This window comes from Delphinus delphis, chromosome 16 (genome assembly GCF_949987515.2).
Source record: "Delphinus delphis chromosome 16, mDelDel1.2, whole genome shotgun sequence".
In the NCBI taxonomy this organism is placed as follows: Eukaryota; Metazoa; Chordata; class Mammalia; order Artiodactyla; family Delphinidae; genus Delphinus; species Delphinus delphis.
Window position 1 is genome coordinate 82,301,786 of NC_082698.1, and position 10,186 is coordinate 82,311,971.

At 51.4% G+C, this 10,186-nt stretch overlaps 1 protein-coding gene across 2 annotated transcripts in view; it reads left to right on the forward strand.

Annotated features, from left to right (window-relative positions):
* Positions 1 to 9,055, forward strand: part of C16H1orf198 (chromosome 16 C1orf198 homolog) — a 33,414-nt gene extending 24,359 nt beyond the window's left edge. For both annotated transcript variants that reach the window (XM_060035099.1, XM_060035101.1), the window contains 2 exons: positions 3,024 to 3,536; positions 6,229 to 9,055. In XM_060035099.1, the coding sequence (XP_059891082.1) occupies positions 3,024 to 3,536; positions 6,229 to 6,285 (570 nt within the window). In that variant the 3' untranslated portion in view covers positions 6,286 to 9,055. The remainder of the gene's footprint in view (positions 1 to 3,023; positions 3,537 to 6,228) is intronic.
* Positions 9,056 to 10,186: the final 1,131 nt, after the last annotated feature.

A 10,186-nucleotide genomic window follows, 5' to 3' on the forward strand; every position in this document is an offset into this window, starting at 1 on the left:
CTTTTGGAAGAGTTTGAGAAGAATCAGTATAAATTCTTCTTTGTATGTTTGGTAGAATTCACCTGTGAAGCCATCTGGTCCTGGACTTTTGTTTGTAGGAATTTTTTTTATTACAGATTCTACTTCACTTCTAGTGATCAGTCTGTTCAAATTATCTATTTCTTCTTGATTCAATTTTGGTGGTCTGTAAGTTTCTAGAAAGTTGTCCATTTCTTCTAGGTTGTCAAATTTGTTGGCATGTAATTGTTCATAGAATTCTCTTATGGTTTTTTTGTATTTCTACAGTAACAGTTGAGATTTCTCCTTTTTCATTTCTTATTTTATTTGGGTTCTTTCTCTTTTCTTCTTGGTGAGCCTGGCTAGAGGTTTGTCAATTTTGTTTACCCTTTCAAAGAACCAGCTCTTGGTTTTGTTAATTTTTTCTATGTTTTTTTTAACCTCTGTTTTTTTTTTTTTCGGTACGCGGGCCTCTCACTGTTGTGGCCCCTCCCGTTGCGGAGCACAGGCTCCGGACACGCAGGCTCAGCGGCCATGGCTCATGGGCCCAGCCGCTCCGCGGCATGTGGGATCTTCCTGGACCGGGGCACAAACCTGTGTCTCCTGCATCGGCAGGCGGACTCTCAACCACTGCGCCACCAGGGAAGCCCCTAACCTGTGTTTTATTTATTTCCTCCCTGATATTTATTATTTCCTTCCTTCTGCTGACTTTAGGATTTTGTTCTTCTTTTTCTAATCCTTTTAGGTGATAGATTAGTTTGTTTACTTGAGATTTGTCTTGTTTTCTGATGAAGGCCCAGTCCCCTCCCCAGGGTCTGACCCCCGAAGCCTGAGCCTCAGCACCCAGCCCCCATCCGCTCCAGCAGTGGAGCAGACAAGCGCCTCAGGCTGGGGAGTGCCGGTCTGCACAGACCCTCTGTGCAGGTCTCTCTCCGCTTTGCCCTCTGCACACCTGTTGCTGTGCTACGCTATGAGGCTCTGAATGGGCTTTGATGTTTTCTCTTGGGTTCTATTTCTTATAACCCTGAGCTTCAAGGCAGCCTGTGCTTGTGTTTGGAGCTGGAGTTCCTTGTGGCCTCATCGTCTTGAGGAGAGACCTGTGGCCCTCAGAATCTGGGCTTTTAGGAAGAGTCTCAGCCAGAGAGAAGTGAAGGCGTATGCATTAAAGTAATAGAGAACCATGTTAGCACAGTTGTAAATTATACTCAGTGACAACACGGAAGCAGTGGCTGCAGTTGCTACTCTGATATAGCTGGCAGCGTTAGAAATCAGGGCAGCCCCTGGCAAACAAATTTGGTATGCACCCAAAACCACAATAAAAGAAAGGTTTAAACCTGTTGTAGTTTGGTACTTCACTTCCGGAAATCTGTCTGAAGAAATTAACTCCAAATGGGGGAGAGCTGTATCCATGAAGATGTTCTGGAAGCCTCAATTATAACGACAGAAATTAAAAGCAGCAAACTGATAAAAAGAAGGGAAAGTAGATGGTGGGACAGCCACTCAATGAAATATCTTGTGCCCATTCAAACTAATGATTACAAAGACAACATAACACCATTGATGTCGCTTCTGGTTAAGTGAAGAAACGATACCCAAAATTATATGCATAACAGAACTGCAACGTCATAAAATACGTATCTGAGAAAGATTACACAAAACTACACAAACTAATAGAGATTATGGGAAGAGGGAAAGGTTATGAAAGATTTTTTTTCTAATTCCTCAAATTTTAGTATGTAGTTTTAATACTTTTATTTTTAAAAGAAGAAGAGGAAGGGAATGTATGAGGGAGCAGAAGTGGAGAGGAAGAGAAGAATGTTCCAGTTTAATTTGAGAGATGCCTGAGGCAGCAGATTGCTCACTCTGCAGGGCTTGGGGACGCCACCCTCCAGGGTGCTCCACTGTAAGGAGGCGTTAGGTTTCCACTCAGTGGTTTGTTGGTCAGAACAGCTCAGCCCTACCACTTTTAGAGGTCACAGTGGTTAGCAGCATCGGATCAAGGAAAGTGTTTCTGGGGCACTTGGATGTGGGGTGTGGACCCTGCCCTGCCCTCAGGGGTTCCCCACCTAACAGGGCCAGGACCAGCTGAGAGCAGCAGGATAGCACCGAGGAGATCACGGGAGAGGAAGACTGTCTTGTCAGCTCGGGCAGCTGTGACAGATACCGCAGACTGGGGGCATCCAGTAACAGACGTCTGCTTCTCACAGTTCTGGGGCTGGGAGTCCGAGGTCACGGTGCCAGCAGGGTTGGTCCTGGGGAGACCCTCTTCCTGACTTGCAGACAGCCGCCTTCTCACTGTGTCCTTACATGGTGCAGAAAGAGAGCATCTCTCGGGGCACTAATCCTGTCCTGGGGGCTCCACCCTCATGACCTCACCTAAACCTCCTAAAGGCCCTGCCTCCAAATACTAACTTCGGGAGTTAGACCTTCAACATGTGAATTTGGGGCACACAAACATGCAGTGTGTAGCGGGCGTGCAGGTGGAGTGTGGGATGGAGGCGTGGGAGGGGGATCACATCTTTGCAGCCGCGCACAGGCCTGCCCTTGACTTTCTTGCTTTAGTCCAGGGAAGCAGGGTCTGGCTGCTGGTTTTTCCTTCACCCTTGCTGGCTGCCATCGGTCAGGAAGGCAGAGGCCCGTGAGGTGGGGACTTGGTTCTGGGTTTTGACCCTCACTGCAGTGCTGTCGTGCTGACTGTGCACCCTTCCTTGTCACCCCCTGGGGGGCAGTCACCCTCCTCAGGAAGGGGCGGGAGTCCCTCCTGAAGAAGCGGGTGGGTGATCTGCCCACCAAGCAGAGGCCTTAGTCGTCAGTCAGATTCAGGAGTCCGAGCTGTTCGTAGCCTCCAGTGTGACAGGATGTGACAGCTTGTGCCGCGTTTCAGGGCTGTGATGGCGGACAGGCAGTGCCAGCAAATGGACAGCAGGCAGCGCTGTTGCCACTGGGGGGACGTGTGGGCCGGCACACCTGTCCCGTTGACCGCATGTGTCGCTCTCTTCTTTCCCTCCCTCCCCGCATCCCGCTAGAGTCAGATGGAGTTCAGCGTGTCCTTCTTGTCCATCCAAGAGCCGAGCTGCAGCACCTCCACCGAGCCCAGGCCGCTGTCCAAAGCCCCTCAGGGCTCGCAGGCCCTCCGGCCCTCCCAGGGCAGCAAGTCCTCCAGCCTGGATGCTCTGGGTCCCGCCGCCCGGAAGGAAGAGGAAGCGTCCTTCTGGAAGATCAATGCAGAGCGGTCCCGGGGGGAGGGCCCTGAGGCCGAGTTCCAGTCGCTGACCCCCAGCCAGATCAAGTCTATGGAGAAAGGGGAAAAGGTCTTGCCTGTCTGTTACCGGCAGGAGCCCGCCCCGAAGGCCAGGGAGGCCAAGGTGGAAAAGTCCAGCAGCCTGCGCCAGGAGCAGGGGGTCCTGCCCAGCGTCAGCGTGGAGCGAGAGAGACCCCAGCCCGCCCAGGCCTGCAGCAGCCCGCTGAGCGAAGCCGCCGCCTCCGAGCCCGTGGGGGACACGGACGGTGCTCTGTTCTTGGAACCCGTGCCTGTACAGGTGGGTGCCTTGCTTCCGGCCAGGGGCTCCTTCCTCCCGAGTGGCCAGGGCCACCTCACGTGGGTGGGCGGACCACAGATGCCCCCATTTTCTCCTTCCTCTGCCATCCCTCGGAGGACTTCTGGGTTCAGGTCTGCTGGGTTGTCGCTCAGCTTGGCGACCAACACACAGGCAGGAGACGTGTTCTGTGAAGCCGTCTGGTGCCGTGACCCGTTTGCCTGTTCCGTGGTTGTGTCCCAGATGCCCACCGCCCTTCCCCAGTTGTGTGAGGGCAGGTACGGAAGGGACGCAGGGGGCAGTGAGCAGAGGACTCGAGGGGGAAGGCGGCAGTGTGGGTGGGATTTGGATGCCGTCTCCACGCAGTGGCCTGGGAGGCTGGGCTGCAGTGTCGGTGAGGAAGGGACCCGCAGATGTCCCAAGGGACATGGGGGAAGTGGCTGGGACCCCAAGCCTCTGCCAGGAGAGCAGCCGTGCTTGTTTGGGGACCACGGGAGACTTGCCTCAGGAATGATGGGCCACTTCTCATTTCCACGCAAAACAGGGTTAGGTGTCCAGGGAGGAGTCCTTAAGAAAGGACTTCTTTCTGGGAACAGAGGAAAAGGAAGAGAAAGATGTGAGAGGTTCACTGGCTGCAGTGCCGTGTGTCGTGAAGAAAGAGCCCTACAAGAGAATAGGCAGCATGGGTGGCTTCTCCATGTTTTCCCAGTTTTGTGGAGCGCCAACTGTTGTCTTTATCAGCTGTTCTGCATTGCTTGAGAAAACTCAGCAAAGAGAAGAGAAAATGAATAAATAAATAAATAAATAGGTAGGTGTATTTCAGAGGGAGGCTGTGTTTTGTTTTGTTTTTAATAAATTTATTTATTTTATTTATTTTTGGCTGCATTGGGTCTTCGTTGCAGCACGCAGGCTTTCTCTAGTTGCGGCGAGTGGGGACTACTCTTCGTTGCAGTGCGCGGGCTTCTCATTGCGGTGGCTTCTCTTGTTGTGGAGCACGGGCTCTAGGCTTGAGGGCTTCAGTAGCTGTGGCTCGCGGGCTCTAGAGGGCAGGCTCTGTAGTTGTGGCGCACGGGCTTCTCATTGCGGTGGCTTCTCTTGTTGCGGAGCACGGGCTCTAGGTGCGCAGGCTTCAGTAGTTGCAGCATGCGGGCTCAGTAGTTGTGGCTCGTGGGCTCTAGAGCGAGGCTCAGTAGTTGTGGCTCGTGGGCTCTAGAGCGCAGGCCCAGTAGTTGCGTTGCATGGGCTTAGTTGCTCCGTGGCATGTGGGATCCTCCCGGACCAGGGATCAAACCCGTGTCCCCTGCAGTGGCAGGCGGGTTCTTAACCACTGCGCCAGCAGGGCAGCCCCTGGTTGTGGGTTTTGTTGTTGAGCTGTGGTCATCCTCTGGGTGTTTCCTGGATTGGGGTTCCAGGCATGTCCACGCCTCTCTAAGCAGATGACCTAGTCAGTTGTCCTCCCGAAGAAGGGGAGCCCTGGAACGGGAGGCCCTCTGCCTTCCATCGTCCAGCCTGTCCCTCCTTTCAGGGCCTCCCGCCACCTTAGGCCGGCACTTTGGGCCCCTCCCTTGCCGCTCTGGTGCCCGGCTCCATCTCCGCCCTAATCTTCCTGCCCGGTGTTCTCTCTCCGACACTCCGCAGTGGGGTCTACTTCCTCCGAAGGAAGCATCTATATAAGCTACGTGAGGGTCTTCATTGTAACAAGACGCAGGAAAGCGTGTGTGTGGGGTTGGGGGCTGTGAGTAGGACAGAGCACCTGAAACCCTTTGAAAGAACAGAGTTACGCGTGCACAGCACAGCGTGCAGTGCGGCTGCACGTAAGACACTGGTAGGAAACCAGGAAAAGGAACGTGTGCCTGAACGCCTTTGGCTTTTCGGGCTCTGGCTCAACCCGAGAGGCGGCAGAACTGGGCCTGGGACGTGCTTCAGAGGGAGCCGTTCAGCTCTGCAGCCTCCGCGTCAGCATCTTCTGTTTGCCGGTGTGTGGAGAGCACAGGGTCAAGGCTCCCTCGCTCGGGAAGACTGCGGCCACCAGGGAAACACGCACTCATGTTAGACCCGGGAGACGGGCCTCTCACCTCAGGCGGCTGGCGGAAGCCTGTGCAAATGTGTCTGAATTAGCGGCCTGTGCTCACAGACGGCCCTTTAAACCTACCCCATGTCTGTGAGTGGGCAGTCTGTGACCTGAAGAGTGGCCCTGGGTTAGGGAAGATCACTCCAGAACCTTCCGCATCATCTGAAAAGAATAAACTTTACATCCTTTCTCCATATTTTTCACTCCCTTAACTTGGTAATTTATTTTATTTTGTTTCGTCTGTCAGTGTGTGTGTGTGTTTCATGTTAGGCTCATATGAAACTTGTAACTTGTTCTCTCACTCCACAGTGACTAAATTTTAACGTGCCCATCATTCAACAATAGAAAAGCTCCGTTCTTCTCCTTTTCTCTGTGGGTAGTTCCGCAGGCTGACCTCGGACACGCCTGGGGACGGGGCGGGGTGCGTGTTGGATCCTGGTGGAGTGTGGCTTGCACTGAGCTTTATTTAATTTTCTGGTTCCCAGCACTGAGGCAAATTGAGGTCAGGGAGCCTCTGAGACGGGAGCAGGCTATTTCATTTGGGTCATTTTAAATGAGGTGCTGTTTTTAGCTTATGCTAACTTAGTCTCATGCCTTATTTTGGTGTTTTTGTCCCTTCTACAGGTCAGCTCAAGTAATGTCATCTTGAAGACAGGATTTGATTTTCTGGACAATTGGTAAAATGTGTTAGACGAAACAAACCAAGAATCCCAAAATGTTTTCCGAAGCGGTGTGGCGAAGGAGAAGGGCAGCGTCCCCCTGTGTCTTTTGATAGTTTCTGTGCGCTCTTTTCTTAACCGTTTGGAAACTGGTAAATTTTGCCTTGTCCAGCTTTCCAGATTTTTCCCGTTTTGGTAAGAACAGATACCTGTGCTATTTTCAACGATTTGATTAACAGAAGTTTTACATTTGGAATTTTTAAAAACTCTTAGGAATTCGGTGAACCTTGTAAATAAACGTTCTGTTCTAGCTCCACCCAATTTTCCCCCTCCTCAGAGAAAGATGTTTCTCAACCCTGTCACAAAAATCATAAAGTGATTTCCATCTCCTCTCCTGTATCCCCTCCCTTTTAGAAATGCACGGGGCTCCTTTCAGTGGGTGGCTGTCCTCAGCAATAACGGTGCTGGGTGCTGGCTGTGCCCATGGGGAGACCTGCCCCACGTGGTGGGAGTCCTCGACGCCATGCTCCGGCTGTCCAGGCTTCCCTTGCTGAAGCCACACTTCTGCATCACGTGCCACCCTTCATTCTCACGTCATTTCCAGGAAACAGGTTGTTGGCATGTGATGGAGGTTGTCTTTAGGCTGCCGTGGTACTTATTCAAACTATTCATCATTGTTTATTAACGAGTTGCATGTTTAGAAGTTTTGTATTAACTTTACATTATTTTGTACCTAGATGTAGCAGTTGTAGGGCTACCACTTTTCTTGGGTTTGTACCAGTTTCCCTTTGGAAGTTCTTTGCTACTTCTGGGGCCTGTTGGGTGTTTCCTGTCCTGGGCACCTGTGGGTGTTGCTGGCAGACCAGGCCCTTCTGATTAGTTGTGTTAGAACCTTCCAGCGTGAAGCTGTTAGGGGCACTGGATGTCCTTCAACCCAAGGACTGGTCAAGCTGCGTCACAGTGGACACTCCCTCAACCCTGACCGCCAGCAGAAGCGGAGTCGAGTTTCTGCATGGCCCGAGCGGCGCCCCCTGGAGACCTTCGTGGTCATGGCAACAGCATCTCCTGGAGGTGGACTCGGCTGCCCGCTTGACCTGTGTTCCCTGCTGCTGGGGAGGGGCGTTAGGGCAGCTCCGAGGCTGCCCGGGAGGACCGGGCGGGGAGCCGCTACCCCGCGGCCCCGGGTGGTGCGAGCCTGCAGTCGTGCCCGAGCGTGGTCTCCACGTTGCCTCTCACTGTGTTCTCCTCACCTGACGCCTTAATCCCTGCGAGTCCTGCCAGTGAGCACCTAGTTTCAGTATCAAAGTGTGTCTTTTTACGATGCCTTTCTGTTCCATAGGACCTTCTGAAATGGTTTTTAGAATATTTTATCTGGCTCCAAGGTGAAGCACGTGGCGACTTGTGTTTTCCAGAAAGTTTCTGCCAAAGCTGTGGCCTCGCCAACTTCTGGTTTGGTTTCTGCCAATTGCATCCTGTCCCTGAACTGCATTTGGCCCCTTGGGGTCTTGCATCTGACCTTCCTCCTTTGGTGACCGACGGTATCGTGGTGAATACATGTCCCTTCTGTACTGTTTAAGTATAGTTGAAACACTCAAGAGAAAAGAAGATTCCTAGCACAGCAATGAGGGGAAAACGAAATCCCAGCCGGGTGCCAGCCCTGCAGGTCAGCTGCTGAGCCTCGGAGCTGGGCTCGACACCTGCCCTCGCTTCCAGCTTTGAGGGCAGTGACCTTAGAACCCATGCTTGCCAGCAGGGTCCCCGTAAGAAAAAAAGATGTCTAGAAGGGAGTTTGCATTCCTTGGCGTTGGCGTAGCAGGGAAGAAAGATCTGCATCCCGGGACAGTTAGCCCGAGCTGAGGTGTCTGTTCTTTCGGGAGGTGACTCTGATTTCTTTCCCACTTTCTCATAAGACCCAGTATTCCCTTCAGGTTCTCCTGGGAAAGGAGGGGCATGGGGACTTTTGAGAGCTTCCACCTTCTTTAACACCATCTGGGGTCCAGTACCCAAGAGTATTCAGTTATCCGTAACAGTGTTTAAAGTTCCGTAGAGGTACAGCCTCCTGAGATTAAATGTAAACCCACAACTTGGGAAGTCCTAGAGGGAGTTCTGAAGTCGTGTTGCTTTGCTTTGCTTTCGGAAGCGCAGAAGCGTGAGAGGGAGAGGTGAAGGCCTGGAGGACACAAGCTCATGGGTCTCCATCCCACCCGACCCCGCAGATTCTCCTCTTAAGCCCGGGCAGCCTATGCAAAGACGATTCCTTTCACTGCCCTCCTGGGAATCTATGTTTAGTGTGTCCAAGTAAAGGAAAAATTAAACTTGTACGTTTTGCCCCCTTTTTGCCATGTATCAAGAGGGCGTTTCTAAAACCAGAAGTTTCTAGTTATCATTTTAAAAACACACACTTTTCCGTTGAAGCCTAATGTGGTTTTGCATCCCCTCCCTCTGGCCACCCTGTTGTCTGCCCCTGGGGTTCAGCTCAAGGATTCAGTGTCTTGCTTTTGGTGACCGTCATTGGAAAATCTCCACCAGGAGGCTAGAGACCAGTCTCAGTTCTTTCACCTGCGACCCCCCCCCCCCCCGCCCCCGCCCCTGCTGCCCCTGCCCTCTGGGCTTGGGAGTGCCACCCGCTCTGGGGACAGCAGGGTGTGGCACCCAGCTGCACCCGCCCCGTGGGTGTCACAGCAGCCTCCCTTTCTTTGATATATGTTTTCAAAAATGGAAACTTCTTACTGACTACTCATAACTTGGTTGTATTTTATATTAACAGCCTTTAATAAAGCCATTTAAAGTTTGCTCGACGTGTCTATTTGGGACCTCTGCTGGGGTCAGCAAGCCTGCTACGATGATTGCTGTTGAACAGAGGAGGAGAAAAGGACTCGTACTGGTGAAGGCCAGCTTGAAACCCCTTCAAAGCCCACTTTGCACAGTCCTGCCTTTGGCCCCCTGCACGCTGGTGGGAAGCAGTGGCCGAGGTGTACAGGCCCCCAGCAGACGAGGTGGGCTTTACCCCGGAGAGCTCTCATACAGCCTTCCGGTGACATGGAAAGCACGGCGTGTCTTTCCAGGGCCAGCTGGTTGCATCAGGTGACTGACTCAGAAGAGCAGGTGCAACCTCCCCGAATGCTTTCACCTCCAATGTGGTTGAACCCGATTTTTCTTGGAAGACATGCAGATTTAAGCATGGCCCGTCAATCTGTTCTGTTCATTAAGGTGTCGGTGGTAAGTTACCAGCTGTAGATTGATGAGAATTTTTAGATGTCAATTTTTAAAACTAATATCCCCTCAAGAAAATGGGGATTCAGGCTGTCAGACTTCTCCTGAGTTATCGTGCACAGTGGGGCCTTGCTGCCTTGGGGACCATAGATTTCTGGGTGAGCAAGTGATTGTACTTGCTGCCTCTTTGGGCTAGGGTGATTTCAGGAATCAGCTTCAGCAAGTATACAAAGACGTCTTTAATGAAAACTATAAAAAAAGAAAATAGAAGATGTAGAAGAAAAGCTGAATAATCCTAGGTGGGATAACTTAATATTATAAAAATGTTCATTTTCCTCAAATCATTTTATAAAGTTAGTGCAACCTCAACAAAAATGGCAGTTGGATATTTTGGTAAATTTGATAAATTTACACTAAATTTTAGGTGGAAAAATAATAGTTCACTGAAGAATGAGGGGGACCTTGCCTGTCAGTTATGAAAACACAGTTATGGGTATTGGGGCAGGACTAGATTATTAGATCAATGCAGAGCTTGGGGACAAATTCACACATATAAGGAGACTTAGTTTACAATCAAAGTGGCATCACAGATTGGCAGGGGAAAGGCGGATTCACTGTAGGAGATATAAAAGTGGTTTCCTACACAATTCCACATAGAAGGTTGGGCTCCATATGGATTCAAGACCAAGTTATAAAACGTAAATGTGTAA